The sequence below is a fragment of the Lutra lutra genome, chromosome 13 (genome assembly GCF_902655055.1).
Source record: "Lutra lutra chromosome 13, mLutLut1.2, whole genome shotgun sequence".
Lineage (NCBI taxonomy): Eukaryota > Metazoa > Chordata > Mammalia > Carnivora > Mustelidae > Lutra > Lutra lutra.
The window spans coordinates 68,312,961-68,337,112 of record NC_062290.1 but is presented as its reverse complement, the minus strand read 5'-3'; the positions used below and the strand labels follow the sequence as shown (position 1 = coordinate 68,337,112).

General features: G+C 43.4%; 1 protein-coding gene across 4 annotated transcripts in view; it reads left to right on the top strand.

The window, feature by feature from the left end:
• The window catches only part of ABCA1 (ATP binding cassette subfamily A member 1), a 128,537-nt gene that overhangs the window by 56,857 nt on the left and 47,528 nt on the right, over positions 1-24,152 (top strand). For all 4 annotated transcript variants that reach the window (XM_047701041.1, XM_047701039.1, XM_047701042.1 and 1 more), the window contains exons 8-12: positions 12,443-12,535; positions 16,728-16,968; positions 18,725-18,864; positions 19,196-19,312; positions 23,823-24,020. In XM_047701041.1, the coding sequence (XP_047556997.1) occupies positions 12,443-12,535; positions 16,728-16,968; positions 18,725-18,864; positions 19,196-19,312; positions 23,823-24,020 (789 nt within the window). The remainder of the gene's footprint in view (positions 1-12,442; positions 12,536-16,727; positions 16,969-18,724; positions 18,865-19,195; positions 19,313-23,822; positions 24,021-24,152) is intronic.

The following is a 24,152-nucleotide window of genomic DNA, read 5'->3' as shown; positions in this document are numbered from 1 at the left end:
TCTTGTTGTGGTTATGCCTTGTAGATCAGTTGATTCACAACTGGGTATGAAGGTGGCTACCATATGCTTTTTGCACATTTCTTGGGCACAGAGAGCATCTCTGGTTCTGCTCCTGTCTATCTGCTGTTGCTGAGATCTCTCTCTCCATAAAGTCAGAAAATGAGGCTCTTGAATTAGAACGTAGTGAGTGGTCAAAATTGTTCTGTGTAAAGGTGGTTTTTAAAGGATACCTTTGGGATGAAATGACTTGCAAACATTTTGAAATGTGACTTTTATTTATCGAGTTAAATGGGGCCTTAATTGGAGCACTGGGATTGATATTTGATTTACAGTAAACAACCTGTTACTCCTGCCACTTGGTTGACATTTCAACATTTTCGATGTTAGATGAATGTGACATGCGACATTGTTGACAATGGGCAGTTAATCACACTGAGAAACACACAAGAGCCGCAACCAGGTGGTTGGTGCAGAGTTGTGGGGAGAGAAACTGGGGTGTCAGTGTGTGTTTCTGTCCTAGAAGTGGATTTTCAGTAAAGACATGTTTTGAAATATTTCTCTTTCTCTCACTCAGTCTCTCTCTCTCTCTTTTTTTTTTTGGTTAGCGTGGGTGTTTTTCTGTTTTTCAGCCAAGTGTATTCTCTTTCTCCTGTGCTGCCTCTGTCTCCTGCTGACCTCTGGACGACAGTGTTTTGATAATTTGGGGGGAAGTGTGGCAGAGGGGAAGGGCCATGGGCTTGGGGTCAGCTGTGTCTGGGTTCAAACATTGTGTCAGCAGTTTTACCAGCTGTGTGACCTTAGATAACGTGAGTGTGAGTGAGCCTCAGTTTCTTTTTCTTTTACATACAGATTATACACTTTATCCTTTGTCATTATTGGTCATGCATATAAAGAGCATGACAAGGGGACTGGCATATGTTAGGTGCTCAATAAATAGAAGTTAGTCATCAGTAGAAATATTTTCATGCTGAAAGCAATTGCTGGCCAGATAGAAATTTTCTTCTGTGTTAGGACTCAGTCATGCCAGCAAAGTAGTCCTGAAGAATATTTCAGTGAAAAATTCTATTCTTTTTTTTTTTTTATTAACATACAATATATTATTTGCCCCAGGGGTACAGGTCTGTGAGTCATCAGACTTACACATTTCACAGCACTTACCATAGCACATACCCTCCCCAATGTGGAAAATTTTATCCTTTGCCTAGATGTTGTCAAGGCTGCTTACCCTTTGGATTCTTGTTTATGTGTACACCTCAATTATTTATACCTTGCATGAAAATTAATACTGGATGTTAGAAAGTTACTGCATCCTTAAAGTTCTCTGGGATTAATAGTGATTTCCATTAGGCATTCTCCTTTTAATTTAAAAACGTATTCCTTTATAGAACTATGTTAAATTCATTATGTGTCGGGTATGTTCTGGGAGCTGAACTCAACTGAGATCCTCTCAAGGATGGCTTCTGAGGAGTACAAGGATAGGTCAATATATGAAATATTATCTCCAGGTTAAATGCATTTGTGAAGGGAGACTTAACGTTCATAGTACTTGTACTGTTGACTTAACAGCCTCTAGGAGGGGATCGTGGCTATTAACAGTGACTTCTTTTGCCTCACTGCTCAGCAAGGTGGATTTGGCTGTTAGTTGGTTGGGGCAGGTGAACTTCCCTTTGCTTTCCTTGCACGTCCTTCTTGAAGCAGCACCTACCTTTCCCAGACAGAGGAGACATCTTTATGGGGAGACCTCTCTCTGCTGTCCTCCAGTAACCTCCAATCTGTTTTGGACTGCGAGAATGAGCCATAACAGGGGACTAGCAAATTCTGGCCAGAGGGATTTGTTGGCTTCTCTTGTCAAGGTCCTTGCTCATAGTGTTGGTTTCTTATTGTTGCTGTAACAAATAACCATACATTTAGCAGCTTAGAATAACATGAATTTATTATTTCATAATCCTGTAGGCCAGAAGTCTGGGGCACAGTGTGTGGTTCCCTTGGGTCTACTCCTTAGAGTGTCAAGAGACTGAAACCAGAGGCTTTATAGCACTGTATTCCTTTTTAGAGGCTCTGAGGATACATCTGCTTCTGAGCTTATTCAGGTTGTTAGCTGAATTTAGTTTCTTGCAGTTGTACGACTGGTGTTCCTGTTTCCTACCTGGACGTCAGCTAGAGGCTGGTCTTTGCTCCTAGAGGCTGCCAGCATTTCTTCTCATGATTTTCATGTGGATTCTCTCCAGCCACGCTAGGTCAAGACTCTCTCATGCTTTAAGTTTTTCTCTTTTCCTTCTGCCATATCTCTCTGCTTCTAGCCAGAGGAAGTCCTCTGCCTTTATGGGCTCACGTGATTAGATTGGATTCATCTAGGTAATCTAGGATCATCTCCCTATTTGAAAATCTACACATTTAATGATATCTATAAAGTACATTTTACCATGTGTTTTAACATACTCAGGTGCCAGGGACTAGGACCTGGACTGCTTTGGGGAGGGCACTCATCCTGCCACTAATGTCTTTTACTGAAAGGTATATTTCATTATGTCTTTGAAATGTTTCCTCAGTGCTCTTGGCTTTTTATTAGTCCCTCTTCAGCTCTGTACATTTTCTTAGCCATATTCTGGGAGTGACTCCAACACATAATAAACATTACCCACTAGTTTTTTTTTTTTTTTTTAAGATTTTATTTATGTATTTGACAGAGAGAGATCACAAGTAGGCAGAGGCAGGGAGGGAGAGAGGGGGAAGCAGGCTTCCCGATGAGCAGGGAGCCCAGTGTGGGGCTTGATCCCAGGACCCTGAGATCATGACCTGGACTGAAGGCAGACCCTTAACCATCTGAGCCACCCAGGTGCTCCCCCGCCCCCACTAGAGTTTTTAATGTGCAAACCGAAGGCAGCAGTGACTTTGGGAAGTAGAACGTCTCTGAACAAGACATGAGATGTTCACGAACAAAGGAAGATTTACTGTAGATCTGCTTTGTACCAGGTCCTGTTCTAAGGCACCAGAGCTTCAGCCCTAATCAGGGCAGACAAATGTACATGGATTTTTCATTCTACTGGGCACTGGGAACCAACTTTCAGACTTTGATTGGGAATTTGAGGAATTCTTCACAGGTGCTGGGTCTGTAGACTGAGGGCTGTCCTTCCATCCCAGTTTCCCTGATGAGCCCTCTGCAGCTCCCTGACACCAGTCTTCGCCGGCATGGGACACTGGAAGGCTGGAAAGAGCGTGGGGTTAGCTAAGCTTCTCGTCTTGGCTCACCATTGTCGCAGTGATGTAAAAATGGTGTCTGATCCCTGAGGTGGGGCAAACGGTGTCTGATTCTTGTGTTAGGAAGGACAGGCATGTGGACTTATCTTCATTTTAGTAACAATTTGGGGGCTGCACAACCATGTGGTTAGATTGCCTTGGCCTCTCCGGATACCTTTACCCTAAAAGGGAAAGTTCAGTTTCTGTGGAACAAAGCGCTCCCTTCACATGTCTTCTGGTGCATGCAGCATATTCTTGCAAAGGCAGAACTCAGTTCACGGGACAAAGGAAGTAAAGTGAGTGGTGCCCTGAGGTCCCCAGAAGAACAGTGATCTCACAGCTGGGCTCTGTGTAGATTGAAGGAACAGACAGAGAAGGACGAAACAAAGTCATTATTGTCTTGCAAGCTCTTTGTTTAGCATCTTCTTGATCCTTAGACAAAGGCTTAGAACACAGAGAGGCATAGTTTATTCATTTGGGGGGCTACATACTTCAGCTTATCCCATGCAGTCCTTAAAGCATTTGTGTGAATTTTTTGCAGGAGAAAGTCATTGCTTTTCTCCTCCTGCATAAAATTCATACATTTGTGATAAGTATTAGATTTTGTTTGGTATTGTTTGGTTGTACTGCCCATCTGTTCACAGCATATGTTTTCATCCAGCAGTCCACTGCAATCCTTCATTTGGTAAATGACACACCTCAGAGATTTACTCTTAAGCCTCTGTGTTTAGGAGCACCCGAGTGGCTCAGTTGATTAAGCGTCTCCCTTTGGCTCAAGTCATGGTCTCGGGGTCCTGGGATGAAGCCCTGCGTCAGGCTCCCTGATCTGTGGGGAGTTTTCTTCTCCCTCTCCCTCTGCAGCTCCCCTAGCTTGTACTCTCTCATTCTCTCTCTGTCAAACAAATAAATAAAAAATCTTAACTGTTTACTTAATTCCTATAGGAAAAAGGGAGCACACAACTGGAGATAAATGGGTGAATTAAACAGTGTTAACAGGACTTACTCTATCTGTGTAGACATTTCTGCCTCAGACTATTTCTTCCTTGAAAAGTGCTGCTATTTCTGAAATTAAGGTTTGGGTTTGATTTTGGTCCTGAATTATGTGGTAATAGATGTATTAAACTGTGTTTAGAAACAGCAAAAAATTGGGGCACTTGGGTGGCACCATGGGTTAAGCCTCTGACTCTTGGTTTAGGTCATGATCTCAATGTCTTGAGATTGAGCCCTGTATTGGGTTCCACACTCCGCTCGGAGTCTGCTCAGGGTTCTTGCTCCCTCTCCCTCTGCCCCTGTCCCCCACGCACTCCCTCTCTCTCTTCCTCTTTCTCAAATGAGTCAATAAATCTTTTAAAAAAAAAAGAAATAGCAAAAAATTATTTTAATTGCATTAAACACATCAAATTTAATAGTTAATATTTAAGTTTTTGAGTTGTTTTTAAAAAAGATTAGTACCTCTCTCAGACATGAGTTTTAAAAGTTCCCTACTTTGGTAAGAAATATTAAAATGTCCCTCAAAGGAAAACTTCCTTGTCATATGAATCATTGGAAAGAGGTAGACATCTTCTGGATGGCAGTAGTCTTTGTACCTGGTATCTGGCTTACTTTTTTTTCAGGTTGAGCTAATACATAAAATCTTGGCCCTGAGTTGGATTTTCTGAATATGGGCAAAAGTAGAGGTTTTTAGCCTTCTTTGAGAGTAAGGGAAGTTTGAAATGTTCTCATGAACACCTTGTAACATGTATTCACAGGGGAAAAATAAAATTGTGCATTATATTGAAAATCCTATTCAAATACATATGTACCCACATTATTTAGTAGTAGGGTCCCTGAAAAACTTGGATGGAAATAAGATTTTTGTAAATTGAAAGGAGTTTTCAATTACATTTAATTTCGTAGGTGTTCTGTCTTCTATTTCCATTTGGCTGTGGCTTCTCAATGCATTGGTAATCTCTCCCAGTCCTTATTTTATATAGTGATTATATATAAACAAACAAATTAATTCATTCAACAAATATTGAGCCCTGATCTGTGCCATATCCTGGGATGGGGGGCTGTGGTGAGCAAGGTACAGCTTTCTTTGTTTCCCTGCTGGTGGGCAGTGGATGGGACAGATCAGGAACCAAACAGATGCGTCCTCTGCTAGGTGTTATGTAGGCCTAACCCACACTAACCCAGTCTTTGAGGATCAGGAAAGAAGCATCTGTTAAGTTGGGACCTAAAGAATAGAGTTCAGTCAAGTAAAGAGCAGGGAGAAGAATGATCCAGAACCTGGCTTGTGTATGGGGTCCAGAGTGGAGAGAGAAATGAAGGTGGTGTTAAGGGGAAATGCAGAGTTCTGAGTAGAGCAGATGTAACTATGGGGAGTTTGCCGATAGAAGAAATGGTGAGACAGGGTGCTGTGGAGGTGACCACAGGTTAGACGCCAACTTTCAGGATCTGTGTTAGGCTGTTGGGCCTATCTCTTAGAGCAAGTGAACCCACTGAAAGGCTCCAGAGGGTGAGTGACTTGATGAGGTGAATTTGAATGACCTTTGAAGCAGGACTCAAACCAGTCCATCTCCTGCTCTCCTGAAGTGCTTCTCTCTTGCTTTTGGTTTTTCTTCCATGCACATTTACTGGGCACCAGATTATTCTGTGCCAGAAGCTATGTTGGATGCTGGGTTGAGATGAAACATCAGCTCAGAAATTAAAGTCAAATTGACTTGGCTAGGTTACTGCCTTTTAAATTTTCAGTCTTTTACAATTTAGCTAAGCTACTAAGATAGAATGACTATAATGAAATCATCTGTTAGACCCAAGAAAGATGGGGCACGATGGCCTTTGTCATTCTAGGGACAGTGTTCTAGAATGTCATGCTTTTAGGCAGTGTTGCCATGTTGTGATTGACATACTGCAGAAGTGGGTGGGTGCCTTTTGGGTAATAGAATATGCTTTTGTCTATTCTTCCTGTAATGATATTACAATATTTAGTTATGACCTAAAAATATCAAATGATACATGAATTCTGGTTAGCTTAACATAGGTCATGTAGTCCCTCACTAAAGGTTTTATCTTCACTCTCTTTCCCTATTTCTTCATATGAGAAAATCACTTGCCTCCTGTGGTCAATGGGGACCATGTGATTTCATAGCCAAGGGAATGTTTTTGTTTAGGAAAAATAATAGTAGGAATTCCAAACTACAGATTATTTACTGGAACTCTTCCAAAATATTAGTTGGCAAGCTTTGCCTGCCTTTGTCCAGTATTAGCAGGAGACCACAGTTCATAGTAGGTGCAAGCACGTGGTTCTCAGACCTCATTTTTGTGACCTAGTTTCAGGGCATGTTTCCTGGGGTCAGTTTTATTCAAGGAGCTTAGACATCTTTCAGATCAGATATGTAGTCAAGCCAGCTTACACTCTTGACCTTTCTTCCACTCCTGCCTGCTCTGTTTCCTTTCCTCCTCTCTCCTTATTACTAGTCTTTCATTTAATTAGAAAGTATGAACTAGTGAAAACTTACAAAAAGGCACAGAGAATACCCTTGTACACAACACCATCTGTTGTCCACCTTGCTTGCTTCTGATTCTTTTCAAGAATAAAACATTACAGGCATTGTCGATGTCCCTCTTTCCCTCAGAGACAGACATTCCCCTGGAGTTGCATGCTTTTCTGCTTTCTATCATGTAGATGTATTTGCATTCTGTTAATAACAACATACCCTGTTGGTTTGTAGGTGTTCACATTATGTAAACATGTATATTGATCTGCAGCTTGTCTTTTTCACTCCACATTATCCTGTTGAGATTAAACAGTATTGATACATGAGGCATCTGATTCATTTTAACTGCTACCTGGTATTTCTTTTATATACCGAAATTTAAAAAAATCTGTTCTTCCAAAAAAATAAAAATCTGTTCTTCCAGTCTCTGGCTTATTTTTTCCACAATGCTTATGGTGTCTTTTGGTGCACAGTTTCTACTTTTAAAAGTTGAAGTCATTTCTTTCCACTTTAGTTTGGACTTTTTATATTTTAAGAAGGCCTTTCCTACACTGAGTTCATAAAGACATATTCTCTTATATATTTGCAACTTTCATCTTTTACTTTGAGCTTTATAATCTGCCAAGAACTTAATTTTGTATAGTGGTGTGAGATGGAAAACTTTCTAATTTTTCTGACATGAACAACTAGTCCCAGCAACAGTAATTAAGTAACCTGTCTTTCCCCCATGAATTTATAATATTTAGTTTGCAGATTCTCATCAGTCTCTTCTCTGTATTTTATAACATCCAAGCACAGAAAAGTAAAATGAAGTCCTGAGCAAAATATCTGGATATGCTAAACTCTTAAACAACTCTTAAACAATGAATTTTTTTTAAAAACCCTGTCCTGTCAACCCACACCTGTGTGTAATTCCAGCACATCTTTGAAAATGGAAATTTATTGGGGCGCCTGGGTGGCTCAGTGGGTTAAAACCTCTGCCTTCGGCTCAGGTCATGATCCCAGGGTTCTGGGATCGACCCCACATTGGGCTCTCTGCTCAGCGGGGAGCCTGCTTCCCTTCCTCTCTCTGCCTGCCTCTCTGCCTACTTGTGATCTGTCTGCCAAATAAATAAATAAAATCTTAAAAAAAAAAAAAGAAAATGGAAATTTATTTGTATTGACAATACTTCTGTTCATGAATACTGCACATTTAATCTCAAACAACAATTAGTGTTAAAAGGGATTCTAATAATGACGTTGATTATTCTGCCTATTACTTATGGATGGCTTTAGCCAATGTTTCTCTTAGAGACCAAAACCTAAATTAGAAGTAAACTAGAGCTCAGACTATTGACAACAGTATGATGTGGTATTGCATTTGTGTCTGAATATGTAAAGGTCTGATATCCATGGTAAATGTAATGAAGTCTTGATATTTATGTGTGTGGTCATAGGCGGTGTTCATGGGCTAAACAGTCATGCAGTGCGTGTGGAGCTTTGCTGAATTGTGTAGCTTTTAAAACAAGAATAAGAGGCCTGCCTCAAAGGTTAAGACATTTAAGTTGAAAACCCCCAAGGGAAAATTAGTACCTATGAAAGTTTAAATTCATTCAGATGAGGAAGGACGTCCTCTAAGAACAACATGAACTGCTGATTGATTGTACCCTTCAGGGGATGGGACTGCTAACGGTGATAACAGGCCAGTGGCATAGCTATGGTTTCAGAGACTTGGCCTTTGGCAGTTGGTGGCTGTGAACTCTGTTGGTGTGCTGTTCTGGCCTCATGCATTTTGTACCATCTCCGATCCCAGTTGGGGCTGGGTGAAGGGCGTGGCCTCTCTTCAGTGCTTCACCATCCAAAGCAGACAGCGTTGTGCTGACCAGACATGGAATGCACAAACTACCACCTTCATGAAAAGCAGACTGTGAAAAAGAGTCATGAACATCGTCCAAGGGGCTATGGCTTAGTGGTTCTCAAACTTCTCTGTGCAAAAAATTCCCGAGGCTTCTCGGCTCGTATGCCTCGATTCTGAATCAGCAGGTCTCTGAGGGCTGGGAGGCTGCACTGAACGAACATGGCAGCAGGTGTTGGTGTGAGAGCTCTGAGACCACACTGGATCCATCTGCGGAAGCTGCTTCTGCACAGTTGTCCGCCGTGATTTTGGTTGTCATCAAGGGCAGTTGGTACCATTCCAATTTAATAGTCTCTTTTTGTAGATTCCCTTCTTTTGCTTAGTAGACTTAGAAATTATATCTACTGTAAAGGTAAAAATCAGTATCACTATAAATAGAAGGTACACATACATATGCATTAAGATAAATGGAGTGTGCACGTACATGAGTGTATGTATGTAGGGATAGATATACACGTGTACTTCAATGGAGGTGAGGATTTTTTCCTTCCAGTTTTTCAGTTTAAATGTCAACCTTGGAGCAAGTTTATATGTGTGCATGTGTGATATAAATATACATCTGTAGTTGTATTATATCCACTCAACATTACTTAAGTATGCATTTCATCTGCTTAACATCTTTTGTTTCACAGTTTTGCAAACTGAGGGGAAAGGGGGCTTAGGGAGGAAAGGAGCATTCATCTCAAGCCTCAGGAATTAACGTCTTAGTCTTGCACTGAAGAGGATTTCTAATGTTAGAAATAGCACATCGGTATGGCTGATGTGCTTTGAGATGACACCTCTAGCTCTCTGTTCAGTGGAGGGAGGGCCCCTCGACAGTTCGAGAGTTAGGAAACAGAAGGGAAGATGAGTGTCTTTTCAAGAACTAAAAAGTCCTTCAGTTTTGGTAGGAAACTTTTAGGGAAGGGAAGAGGAAGGCAAAGGTGACCTTTCTGAGAACTGTGAGGGCTCACTGTGTGCCAGGTGCTGCGTGAGGTGCTCTGCACACACCCTCTTGTTCAGCATTCTTGATATCACTAGCCCACCTGCACACCACAAACACTGCCATGTAGCTCTAGAAATCAGGCCGGGCAGAGTTTGAGACATTTGCCCGGGGTTCTGTAGCCACCCCAGGTCCCATAACCGGAGAAGGGACAGAATGACAAGAATCATCGGAATCTTTTTTCCATTCAGACTTTATAAAAGAAATGGATTAGCTACCAAATTTAAGTTGTGAAAAAGGACATTAAGTTAATTTGGCTTTTTTTTTTTGTTTGTTTTGTTTTGTTGCACAATCGTGAGTGTGCATCCTCTTGTGGGCCTGATGTAAGCAGAGACACTTTACCTCCCATGCCTTCCAAGGAAGACCTCTCCATTTGTGAAAGTTTTCTTATTGTAGGTTCTGTAGGGTCAACTTTTAATGTGATAACCTTTAGTGATGATGTAAACTTGTAGTAAGAAAGTGAAAAACCAAAAATCTCCCACTTGTTTTTCCTCATGATTACTTAATTGAAGGAACAATCATTAACATAATCTGTGAGTTGCCTCACGGAGACCTACTTGATTATAGTGGTTAAGGGGAATTGGAGGCCCATCTGAGGATGGGGAATGTGGGAAAGGTGGACTCTGGTGAGTAAGCCATTCTAGGAGAGCTCATGAATCAGGCTGGACAGATTCTTTGATAGAACCTTCAGACGGATTTTATCAGAACTATACATTCAGGATTTGGCTTGGATATTATGATGATCATGATGGTACTAACTTCTAATTCCACTCTTCTGTATTTGGAGTTTTATTCTATTCTATTTTGTTTTATTTTATTTTTTATTTTTAAGTGGGCTCCACACCCAGCATGGAGCCAGGGGTCTTGAACTCAGGATCTTGAGATGAAGACCTGAGCCGAGGTCAAGTCCCTTAACCGATGGAACCACCCAGGTGCCCCTGGAGTTATGTCTATTTATTAAGATTTTATTTATTAGAGAGATGGAGATATGACAGATAGTGAGAGAGAGCACCAGTGGGAAGGAGAGAGAGAAACAGGCTCCCCGGTGGGCAGGGAGTCCAGCGTGGGTGCGGCTCGATCCCAGGACCCTGAGATCAGGACCTGAGACAAAGGTAGCTGCTTAACCAACTGAGCCACCCAGGTGTTCCCTCCCCCTGGAGTTCTTTTTAAAGGAATATTCCCCCAGCTGCTGTTTCTTAGATAATAATGATCTCTATCCACTTCCAGCTATTTTCCACAGCCTGTAAGATGATTTCGCAATATTCCTTGACACAAGACAAAGAGCAAAATAGCCCAGCCTTGGGTTACCGGGTGGCTCTGTCATTTAAGTGTCCAGCTCTCAATTTCAACTCATGTCATGATCTCTGGGTCATGGGATTGAGCCCTGCATCAGCCTCCATGCTCAGCACGGGTTCTGCTTGAGTTTCTCTCCCTCTGCTCCTCACAGTGCTCATGCTCTCTCTCTCTAAAATAAATAAATCTTAAAAAAAAAAAATAGCCCAGAGGCGCCTGGGTGGCTCAGTGGGTTAAAGCCTCTGCCTTCGGCTCAGGTCATGATCCCAGGATCCTGGGATCAAGCCCCTCATCAGGCTCTCTGCTCAGCAGGGAGCCTACTTCCTTCTCTCTCTCTGCCTGCTTCTCTGCCTACTTGTGATCTCTGTCTGTCAAATAAATAAATGAAATCTTAAAAAAAAAGAAAGTAGCCCAGCCTTGTCTAAAGAGGTAGATGATATTAATAGGTAAAACGAAGCCCATAGAAGTGCCAAGGAAAGATGGGTTTTCCCAGAAACCTTTTTTTTCTATTTGACAAATAAAATGATGAAAATGATGAAACTGACCTTATGTCTTTTTTTTTTTGGAGGCCTGAAAACTCAGAACCCGAATTTGAGGCTCCTCAGCTCTTGCTGCTCTGGCTTCAGGGTCCGTGCATCCTTTTTCTTTTTCTTCTCTAGCTTAGGCTTTCTGCCCTAACTCCTCTTTCCCTTGGGCCCAATTAATTATTTTCTTATATTTGCTGTGAAACTAAGTGGCATATAACAGCAATTACATATACATGTGAGTAAACATAAAGATCTGACTAAAAGTAGATTTAAGAAAAAAATAAGCATTCTGTATCAAATTTCCAGTGTGAGTGCTGGCTTGAGTGGAATGAGCGAGAATTTCTCCTTTCCATGCTTTTGGCAGCTTTAAACTTTACATATTCTTTCTTTCTTGTGAGCCATGATGGACTTGCTCGTCAAGGTCATATCTCCGTTGCCCATCTTGCAGACGGAGTTGGGAATTTGTGGTCAGAGTTGCATGGGGAGCACGTGCACACGCACACACATACGCCAGCATGAGATGGTTTTATCTGTTGCATATCAAATAGTTTTAAATAGCTATTTCTACACTATTTAAAAGCATTTGTCAGGGGCACCTGGGTGGCTCAGTGGGTTAAGCCCTGCCTTCAGCTCAGGTCATGATCTCAGGGTCCTGGGATCGAGTCCTACATCGGGCTCTCTGCTCTGCGGGGAGCCTGCTTCCTCCTCTCTCTCTCTCTCTCTCTGCTTGCCTCTCTGCCCACTTACGATCTCTCTCTGTCAAATAAATAAAATCTTTAAAAAAAAAAAAGCATGTGTCAGAAGATTCGTTTCTTATTTGAAGATAATTCTTATTTGAAACAACCTACAGACTGGCAGTTAGAATAATTTTAGTGTCTTATTTTGGTTAGGAGTGGGTTTCTTGTGTTTTAAACTCAAGATTGTGAATGGTTTTAATTAACTTGTTTATTTTCAGTAGAGAGTTCAGGTTTATATTTGAGCTTAGAAACAACGTTTTTTTTTTTTTTTTTTTTTTTTTTTCTCATTCCAGAGGGAGCTAAACTCTACCTCTCCCATCCTGAGCAAGGAACTGGCTAAAGCCACAGGAACTTTGCTGGATAGTCTCGGGACTTTGATCCAACAGGTAAGTAAGTTGTGTCTTTCCAGCCCCAGGAGGCAGACCACTATGGCTTTTTCTTCACCCTGAGTGTGCTTAGAGGGTCCTTTTGATTTGAATATTGTGTGACCCATAAAATCAATTTCAGAAGCATCTGTATCTTAAAAATTACCCGGTGGAGCTCTTTACTATAGAGATGAAAAAACCAAGATGTGGAGATGTCTCAGAGCTAATTAGTTTGTGGTTGAAGGTCCAGTACCTAGTTTAGAACTTTCTCCTAGTGTTATTCCCTGCCCCTGGTTTATGACTCCTTGTCTCACCAGCCACTTAACCGTATTTCTTCTTCAGTAGCAAGGCCAGTCTTTTTACCAACACACTTGTTTGCCAACTAATAGCGTATACCCCTCATTCAGATCTTCCGCTGTAAACACCTGGACTCTGATGTTCCCCTTTGGGAATGTCATTTCTTGATGAACATCAAGTCAGATTTGCCTTTTGGGTCTGCATGTTGACAACGTATCAGCATAACCTTATATTCGCAAGATCGGGGGCCTGTAGGTGCTGCCAAAAGCAGTTAACCTTTTCTCTGCCTGCCAGCCTGCATGGGCTTCCTGTCCATGATGCCCAGCCTTGATCCGGTTAGACTTGGAGAGGAGGAGCTGTCTGGAACTGAGTGGGAGGTAGCGATCAGAAACAATCAGGCCTAAATGTCCAGGACAGTGGATGGGAATACTCTTCTCAGACTTGGTCTGGCCTTATTTTGAATCGTTTCTCTAAATCATTTTTTGGCATTTGTTTTATTTTTCTCAAATATCAAAATTTAGGTTTCCGAGAGTAAAAGTACTGTGCATTCAAAATATTCTGAAGAACATTTAGAAAACACAGAGATGGAGCACTATTGACAATTTGGTGTCTTGCTTTTAGTTGTTTGCTTTTTTTCTTTGAATGCTGATCATGGGTGTGTGACTGAAGAGGCTTGGGTTTTGGGTCCCTTTCAGAGAAGTGCTTTCCAGCCTGCTATTTGTTATTCTGCTTGTGAATGCTGGTGACCTTTATGTAGGTGCAGAAGCTGGATCACCCGGGGCTCTTCCAGGAGGCAGAAAGAAAAACAGAAAATGACCTGCAAGTCCGTAGCCATTTCTCTCAGGTCCCATTAGCGGGCTCCAGTATACCCTGTGCTCTCCCAGCTTCCCTCCAGCCTTAGAGCAAGCAGAGCAGAGACTTGACATGGGAGGGTGTCTCTAAATTTAGGGTCTGGGTACAGTGTTTTCTCTTCTATCACTGGCTTGCCTTTTGTCTGGGGTAAGAAAAATAAGTGAAAGCCTGCGATGTTCCCATTGCTGATGAGGCAGAAACTCTCCATTGAGCCATACATCATTTTTCTTCGCAGCTGCTTCCTTGTGCCCTGCTTGCTCCCTGGGCCAGGCCGAGCAAGGGCCACCCACACCTCTCCGTGGGACACTTTCAAGCCCCCGTGACCATGAGTTACTTATTGTCAAACTTGCTATTTCCCCGAGACAAATGGGCAGAACATAAATAAATGCACGTGTGTATCTGTTTAGTGTTTGAAAGAAAGTTGGATGTTTTGACCAAAGCATTTCAGTAGGAATTTCCAAGCATCTCCCCCTGACTTGTGCAGTTTCCCCCTATTTCCCTGTATCATTCACGTGACAAACGTGAATGGGCCTTATTCTTCCCATCTTAGGGATGGCACAGAGGCTTAGAAGAGTGGGACTTACAGTCATATAGATAGTTAATTGGCAAAAACTATGATTTGAACCTAGGACTGTTGGACTACAAACCCCATGTTCCTTCTGCTTTAGCCTACTTTTTGTGTGATGAACTCTGATGGAAACTAGACTAGAATAGAAAGGATACTCTTCAAAGAAGGACATGCAGACTAACGGGGCCTGGCATTTGGGTAGAAATGGGGACTTTAGGAACTAGATGAGTGAAAGCCGGCGTGAGCGCCACATCTGGTGTTAGGGAAGGTGTGCCTGATGAGATGGGAAAGCAGGACGGGGAGCCTCTCAGTTATGTCTCTAGCCCCCAGCACACTGGCTTTCCTGTTTTCGTGGGGCTTGCATGGTCAGAGATGGAAATAAACAGGTCAGCGTATAATGTGCTGAAGAAAAACAAAGCAGGGTAAGAAGGATAGAGGGTGCTGAGGTGTTGTTTCAAAGGGGTGATTAGAGGAGTCGTCTCTGACGAGGGGACAGTTAGACCTGAAGAAATGACCACGTACTGTCTGCTCCAAGCAGGAACAGATGCAAAGACACTGAGGTAGGGCATGATTAAGGAGTGTATTTAAAGATCCAGGAGGGAGCATGGTGAGGGAGAGAGGGAGAGGGAGCTGGGAGCTGAGGCGCAGGAAGGAGGCGAGCACCGTGCAGGCCTGGTAAGTCTGGATTTACATTGAGCGAGATGGAAGCCAGTGGGGGGTTTGGAGCAGAGGGCATATCACGTGACATAGAGTATGAGGCTGTTTACGTTCTGGCTCTTAAATTGAGAAGAGACTAAGGTGGGCATGGAAAGAAGGGGGCCATTGAAGTGTCTTGAGAAAGTAGTCAGCCAGCCATTCAGTCCATAGATAATTATCAAACGCTGTCTTTAGTGGGCTGAAGGACAAATGGCCACCCTTCCCCGTGAGTGGGAGTGCTTCACAGAGGAATTGTGGAGCGTGAGCTGAGGTGTAGAAAAATGAGTAGGAGTTTGCCCCGAGACAGGTGCTGGAAAGAGCCAACGGTCTGGAATAATTCTGTCGTTTTGGTGCCTCTGTCCAAAAATGTACTGGTTTTATGTGGAAAGAAATTTGTTCTTTGGGTTGGGGGCTGGTGGGCTGATGGTAGTGAGGCAGCCTGTGGAAAGAGAAATGAGTGGCTCTCACTTACTATCACTAAAACATCTCCAGGGCTGTTCACCCACCAACAAAAGGAAGAGTTGTCTGGTGACCTCTGTCCTACCTGTGTAGATGCTTCATCCAGGTGATGAAAAGATAAAGTAAGGAAAAGCTGGCCACCTAACTGTGATCTTGTAGTATATGTCAGATGCTCCCTCTTTGGAGGGAGAAATGTGTGTGACTTCTGACCTGCCCCTGGAGTGCCTCGTTTGTCCCCTGGAGGCAGAAGGCAAAGTCAGGATCTAGAGTATCAAGGACTATGGGACCACAAGGAACCAGGAGGCTGAGACAGAAAACTGCGCACATGTTGCCAGAATTTAGGCCTTCTACAGGACGTGGGCAGTGCCCTGGGTCTCTCCTCTGCCCTCCGTGGCTCTGTCGGGTGGTGAGAACATGAAGTGACATTTCAGGGAATGTAGAGGTGTATTACTGATTTATTGTGGAATATGTAGAAATGCAAAGCATGTGATAAATATTTAACGATGAGAACAATTGGGCCAGGAGTTCTACAAGGTGCAGGAGCACATTTGTCTATGAGACAAAGCGCCAGTCTGGTGTGAGTCACAGACGCAGCCCGTGGCTGCAGGAACGTGGGACTCATCCTGTTCAGGGCCTTCTGTTCCATGTGATTTACTCTGCCCCGTGCTCTGTTTAGCTTCATCGTCTTGGCGGGAAGTGGGGGCCCTCAGGAAGTGACTTTTGTAAGGCTGGAAGTGAATGAGGCCCGTGGTTGGGACGCAGCCTCGGGTTGCCTGTGTTACGCTTCTCGTGTCGTCCAGCACTTCACTGTGACCAGGATGGGCACTTCACACCCTCTGCCTTTCCTCCCAAGGCACAGAGGCCTCCTCAGTTTCCACAGGGAAGCTGAAGGTGTTTTAGAGGTGAGGACGTGCTCTAGGATATGATCAGTTCCTCACGGATGTATGTGAACACATGGCTGTTCAGAGAAAGCCTTCTCTTCCATCCGCCAGAAGATAATCCAAATGAAGTAAAGCCCATCCCCAGGGGGCTCCACCGACTTCTGGTTTGTGCTTCTCAATCTTTAATTTGCATAGGGATCACCTGGGTGTCTTGTGAAGGTGCAGATTTGAATGTACTTGGATAGATCCATACCTTGCCGATAACCCCTCACTGGTCCCCAGCAGAGTAGCAGGGTTCTGTCGATCCCATCACAAGGCTCAGAGGACAGGACACAGTATGTTCTGAGGTGTGGCTCTGGAGAGGTCAAGAAAATAAGCTTTCTTTCTCTCTCTTTCCCCCACTCTTGTGATACCCTCTTCTCTTCCTTCCCTCCTTCCTCCTCCCAATCCTGGCCACCAGCTTTTGAGCATGAACAGCTGGAGTGACATGCGGCAGGAAGTCCTATTCCTGACCAATGCAAACAGCTCCAGCTCATCCACCCAGATCTACCAAGCTGTGTCCCGCATCGTCTGTGGCCATCCTGAGGGGGGCGGCCTGAAGATCAAGTCCCTCAACTGGTACGAGGACAACAACTACAAAGCCCTTTTTGGTGGCAATAGCACGGATGAAGATGCTGGCAGCTTTTATGACAATTCTACAAGTGAGTGTCTGCCTAGACAGAACCCCTGGCCGGCTGGCCCCCTGCCCTGCTTAGTGCTATTCTGGGTCCCTTGTGCATCCTCCCTAGTGTTTACCCTTATGCTCTGGGGCACCATTGGAGATGTACGTGTCTGTTTGCCCAGGAGGCTCAGCTCCTAGAGGAGTCTTTTCCTTATCCGTGAATCGTCCCCCCTGCTTTGAATGGGGCCTGGCGCATCTCAGGTACATGGTGTGTTTATTAAGTTCAAGAGTGAGTGTAAGCCCACCTCCGCAGTTTCCTGGGGCTTGTAGGAGGGGAGTTCCCAGAGAAATCAAGGATCTTCTTCTTTCCTCTCCTCTACCCTCCCTAGGCATGCTTTATATTAAAAACTTTAAAATAACAGTGATAATGACAGCAATAAAAGCCAACATTCAGGGAACATTTCCTGTGTACTGGGCATTCTGTTGAAGTTTTCTCATTTAACCCTTCCATGAACCCTACAAGGAAGGTTGTACAACCCACATTTTATAGGCTCAGCAAGGTTAAGTGATTTGATCAGAGCCACACCATAACAAATCCACAAGAACCGGGGTTAAGCCCAGATCGGGCTGGCCTGGTGCTTTCCCCCCCTAAACCACATGCCTCTGAGATAGCTTGTTAACATGGCATGTGTACCATCAGACTCAGACTCAGACATTTGATCTGCTGTTTGTTTTTGGTGCTTAGCTGCAAGGTGGTGTTAAAGAATCTTGTAACTCCATATCTGCTGATCACACTTGGATGGTTTTGTGGGGATGTGTGTTCTGTGTCTGGTGGCAGCAAGGAGCCAATGTTACAGTTTTAGACAATGGCATCCTTTTCCTTGAAAACATGATGCAAGTGAGCCTTTCTCCGTTTCCAACCGCAGGTGTCTCTTTCAGACACTGAGTGAGGCAGCTTTTTGTGCATTACTGTAACACAAGAACCTTTTCTTCTTCTCTGAAGTAAAGCACTCCAGACATAGCACGCTGCTTTGCAAGCCTGATGGGGATGGCATTAGACGCAGTTTTCTGAAATGCCATGCGCTCTACTCCTTCACTTGCAAGTCAACCCAAGGGAACCTTCATTTGCAAAGCAGATACAACTATGAGCAAATCCTTTTTTTTTTTTTTTTTTTAATGTATCCTCTCTGCAGCATGTAGAGGATGCTTGCCATCCAAAAGAACCAAAAATGAAATTAAAAAAAAATTCAGGAATCCTTCTGGGTAACCAAACCTCATTGTCTATTATAACTTTGGATTTTTCCATTAGGAATTTTTATTACATATGTTAGATATCCTTGTGATGAGACTTGTTAAGGGAAGTGTTTTATTTTTGCTAGAAAACTAAAGACTAAATTCATCTCTCTGTTCTCAATGAAAATGAGTTGGCAGGCTGACATGAGATTATGACTCCAGAGTTATGCATGTATGTGCATAGTAAAAACATTTTTCTAGATCTTCTTGGTTATGAATTATCCCTCTCTATAATAAGCTCTGATTACTTGTCAAGCATTCCTGTAGGGGCTCTCTTGATAACATCTGTTAATCCTCACCACATCTCTGCCAAGTACATAGTAACTTCATTTTAACAGAGGAGCAACCTGAGGCTCAGACAAGTGAAGGTATTTGTTATGTAGCTAATAAGTGGTGAAGCTGGGATTTGAACCCAGGACTGTTTGGCTAGCTCTAGAGCCCTTGTTAGTTCCCACAAATATATGACCGTGCATGTGAATATCTGCCTTTCATTGTCTTCATAGCTCCTTATTGCAATGACTTGATGAAGAATTTGGAGTCCAGTCCTCTTTCCCGCATCATTTGGAAAGCTCTCAAGCCTCTGCTTGTTGGGAAGATCCTGTATACACCCGACACTCCAGCCACCAGACAAGTTATGGCCGAGGTAGGTTGCCCAGGCCCAGAAATCCCTCTCCAGAATCCTCCTACGGTTATAGCAAAAAAGTGAAGGTGGCTTCAAATGGATTATATCGACTATGCTCATGGCTTTTCGGGTTTCCAAAGAGGGAGAACCACAAGTGTGGCCCAGGCCAGAACTGACTTTGGAGGGCCAGCTCTCCAGCCTTGGGTATTTGAGTCATTGCTGCAGGCAGGCACTTCTTAGGGATGGGGAAGACTGGAAACAGTGATGGAGCATCTTGTCAGGGTCAGCTGAACATCTCATGTCTCTGCCTCTCCTTTTTTCCTGCTGCCTTTGGCTCCCCAACTGACTTCAGGTGAATAAGACCTTTCAGGAACTGGCCGTGTTTCATGATATGCAAGGCATGTGGGAAGAGCTCAGCCCCAAGATCTGGACCTTCATGGAGAGTAACCCGGAAATGGACCTTGTTCGGGTGAGTGTCCCTCGGATTACTCCAGCATAGCTCCAGCTGCTGGTGATGGTGCATGGATGACTCTTTCATGCACACCCACATCCCTGTGTCCGGTGGTCAAAAATTGGTTTTCCAAGAAACTCGATGAGAGTTGGTATTGGTGATTGTAGGCCCCTGCCTATTGTCAGCTCTGGTCCTAAAGCCAACCACGGCATTTTATATATTCTTCCTGTATCTTGGTAGTTCTTGACACAAAGGCCTGGGTCCTCCCTCCTAAGGCACTGTGTGAGTGCTGAGCCACCATTAAGGTGTGGAGGGGAATTGCGCTGAGTGCTTCTGAGCCCCTTGAAAGGGATAAGTGCTCTAGAGACAATTGGATTCAAAAGCGGAGGAGTCTGAGCAAGAACAGAATGTCTCCTTTGTATGAGCCTGAGTGCCATTTAATCACATCATCCCTGCCTTGGGCTGAGTCAGAGAGTCATTTGACTATTTCCTATCTCCATGGTGAGGGAGGCCTTTTTCTTTTGTTTCTGCTGCCATTAAGAAGCAGGAATGGATTTTACCAGGTTTCTTGTGTTGACACCTCATCGATAAGAGGGGGCAGCTGGGTTTTAGAGGCAGTGCCTACTTGAAAGCTACTCTTCCAGGCTTAGGGTTCTCCCTTGATGCCCTGGTTCGGAGCAGGGGGTGGGAAGCGTGATACCCAGGGAGCCTTCCAGTGATGGGAAAGCTGGAATCATCTTTGTTCCTCTGTCCTGTTACATATGCTGAATTCTTAAATTGGGGCCTTTAAAAACTAAGGGACTTGGGTGAGAAAAACATGAACAATAATTTGCGTGGATATATGGAATAATTCCTGATTAGTAATAACATCTCATCCCCTAGAGTTTGGGTCTCTGTTGGGCTCCAGTCACTCCCCCAGAAGAATTGACGTGATCCAGCCACATACAGTGCCATGGACCTAGGTGTGATTTCGGGCCTCTTCTCCCTGGTCCTGTCCTTGGGATCCGATTTTTACTTGTTGGATGTCTCTCCTTCTGTGTCTCAGAAGGCTATGAGGGGTCCTGTTGACTGATTGTTGAAGGGACTCCATGTGTTTTGTTCCGTAAGCAGATAGATGTTTCCCCTACTCTGCTGATCAATTGACTTAAAAAAAAATTAAAGATTTTTATTTATTTATTTTTTAAGTAATCTCTATACCCAGCACGGGGCTTGAACTCACAACCCCAAGATCAAGTCACATGCTCCATCAACTGAGTCAGCCATTTAAAAAAAATTTTTTTTAAATTTTTAAAATTTTTTATAAACATATATTTTTATCCCCAGGGGTACAGGTCTGTGAATCGCCAGGTTTACACACTTCACAGCACTCACTATAGCACATACCCTCCCCGATGTCCATAACCCCACCCCCCCAACCCCCCTCCCCCCCATCAACCCTCAGTTTGTTTTGTGAGATTAAGAGTCACTTATGGTTTGTCTCCCTCCCAATCCCATCTTGTTTCATTTACTCTTTAAAAATTTTTTTAATGTGCCCATTGAAAAATGTTTAACTGAAGTATAGTTGACATACAATAATATAATAATATAATAATAATAATATAATTAGATGCTTCCCTTACTCTTAAGTGGAGAGTTTGGCTTGGATGCTCCAGCAGCTTCTAGCTCCCAGTGCTTAGAGGACAAAGCCCTTGTAAACATGGCCATGGCATTTGTTAGTAATTCTGCTGGCAGAACCCAGGGTGCGCAATAGGAAATGTAGGAACTATGGCTGGGGAGGAAGGCTTGGCACATGGTTTAGAGGGCCTTGTGTGTAAAGCCAAGAATTTTTACTTCAAGCTCTGGGGGACCATCAATAAGTTTTAAGCAAGTAGAGATGCAGATATGTCAGGAGCATTCAAGTATGGAAAGGTGGAAGGCAGAGACCAGAGTGGAGACTAGCCAAGTGGGGGGCCAAGGCTTCCATGGGAGGTAAAGCCTCGTGGTTACTTGATTGTGGAGGGGGAAAGATTTCTAGCAGGAAGATGGTGGGGATGTCCAATGGGCCCATGGGTACTGAGGGCCCAGCGTATAGGAAGGTGGTTCAGCTGGAGACACTGACTTGGGACTCCTCAGTCTGTGGGTGGAAGTTGAAGGAGCCTCTCAGCTGCTCTCTTTTCTTTCTGAAGGAGTGTTTTTCTAAGTCCACGAGCTTTGGCTGCTCAGTCCTCTGTACCCCCTATAGCCTCGTGTCTCGTATGTGAGGTAATGCCTGAGGCTTCTGCTTCTTTTGGGGTAGCTCTTGTGTTCCTTTCTTTTTTCAGCTTTATTGAAGTGTAATTGATATATAAAAATTATACATACTTAAGCTGTACAACACATTCTGATATAGTGTACATTGTGAAATGGTCATCACAAATCAAGCTAATTAACATATCCATTACCTCACAAAGTAGCCTGTTAGCAAATTTCAAGTATATAGTATTTTTTTTTTAATTTATTTATTGGGGGCGGGGCATGCAAGTGAGCAGGGAGAGGGGCAGATGAAGAGGGAAAGTAGACTCCACACTAAGTGCTGAGCCTGACACTGGGCTCAATCCCAGGACCTAGAGACCATGACCCTAGCCCAATACCAGAATTGGACGCTCAACTGACTGAGCCACCAGGCACCCCAACAGTACAGTGTTTGTAACTACGGTCATTCTGCTGTGCATTAAATCTCCTGAACTTACTCATACTGCATAACTGAAACTTTGTACCATTTGACCTACCCATTTCCCTCATTCCCAGCCCCTGGCAACCACCATTCTACTTTGTGGTAGCTCTTATCTTTCTGCTGTTTCCAGCTGTGTCTGTGTGCACTGCATCACCCCCCAGTTCGGGAGGCACTTCTGTGTTGAGTCACGAAACCCAATGACACTAAACTGTTCTCCTTTCTGAGCTGCTCTTTGCCTCCTTCATCTCAAGACCCTGCTTTCTCCCTGGCTACCACTCCTGAGGGTAATCTTAGGTCTCTTGATCCCGCAAGTACCCAAGAATGGCCACGTGATCGGTGGTCTCACGGGGCACATCTTTCCGGTCTTGCTGCCTTGAAGCTGCACTGGCCAGGGCAGGCTTCATCTCAAACGCCATGTGTCTTCATTCAGCTCTAACTTGTTCGAGTCTCCAAAGAAAGCCATTTCAGAATTATTAACCCGTACCCCTGTGAATTTTGTGAGGTAAAAATTTGTTATGTTAACAAAAATGCTTCACATGTCTTACTGATGATATTATAAATTGTTACTCCCTATAGGAAAGCAATTTGGGATGAGAATTACAAGAGCCATAAAAAAAGTGCTATCCTGTGTATCTCCATTCTCTACACCCTCGGGGATGTACCCTACAGAAATAATTTTAAAGAAGTCACTGTATGAGAGGAAATGTTATTGCTATAATAACTGTTATTGTGAGAAATTAGAAATAGGCTAAATTCTTAGCAGTATGGGAATACTTAATGAAATTATAGTGTATATACTCAATAATACCATTATGCTCCCATTAAAATAATAAATATGAAGCCACATGGGGGAAAAACTTAAATTGTTAGTGGAAATAAGACTGATTTAAAAAGTAGCAGTGTTTGGCTCCTTAGAGATTCCATTTCAGTAGAGCTAGAATTTCATCTTCCCCCTTGAAGGTGTGACAGGAGTTATACTTGCTTCTCCTTTTCCATGAGCTGAGTTTGAAGCTAACCTGCTTTTCTGGCAACACCTGTGCAGGCTTCTGCCCCGGCCCTCTGGGTCTACTGGTTGAACACCAGATTAGTTTGTCCTTCTCTTCCGTGTTGACTTCCATGGGAAACCCAGGGAACAAGACATGGAAGACGGGCCTCTTCTGCACCACAATCCATGCATGCTGCAGTTTTACCTGGTTTTATCATGGTAACATTTTCCCAAAGTAAACAAACAGCACAAGTGGGGTTGTCTTAATTCAGTCTAGAGATAAGGTGTGTATGAGGCGTCATCAGCTTGAGTCTCAAAAGCAGAAGAAAATATAATGCAGGGGGTAGGTATGGTAGAATGAGAGTCCATGTTTCATGCCCCAGCTTTGCTACTTTTTAGCTGTGTGACCTTATGTTAGGGAATTTTTTCTCATCTGCAAATGGGAATTTTTAGACAGATCTTCCTCATGGAGTTGGGTGAGGTAAAACATATAAATGATCTAACATAAAAATTATGCAGAGTAAGTATGATCGCTGTTGTTACTGTAGTCAACACTGTTAAGCTAGGCTGGAAACATGGACTCTGGATTCAGACTAGTCTGACTTTGAGTCTCAGCTCCATGTCTATTAGCATTATGACTCAGCCTTGGTTTAAGATCATACTTTTTTTTTTTTTGGACCTCTGTATTCTCCTCTCCTGTAAAGTGGCAACACTATTAATCTACCTCACAGTTTTCTGAGAAGATAAAAGAGACAACATATGTAAAAAAGTTAGGTTTTGTAAATCATATAAGACTTAGTATCTAGACTGAGTTGGTGTTTATTGATTGTACCTTCTCATTGGAATGGCAGATGCTATTGGCCAGTAGAAGCAATGACCACTTTTGGGAACAGAAATTGGATGGTTTAGACTGGACTGCCAAAGATATCCTGGCATTTCTGGCCAAGCACCCAGAGGATGTCCAGTCTGCTAATGGCTCTGTGTACACCTGGAGAGAAGCCTTCAATGAGACTGACCAGGCAATCCAGACGATCTCTCGCTTCATGGAGGTGAGGACCCGTTCCATGGATCATTTGGAAAAGTCTTTTGCTTCTTTCTCTGAGATGGTACAATAAGGTTTGGATTGGAGGAAAGTTCAGAAATAATGTATAATCTTATTTCCAGTATATGCTGGGCTAAAT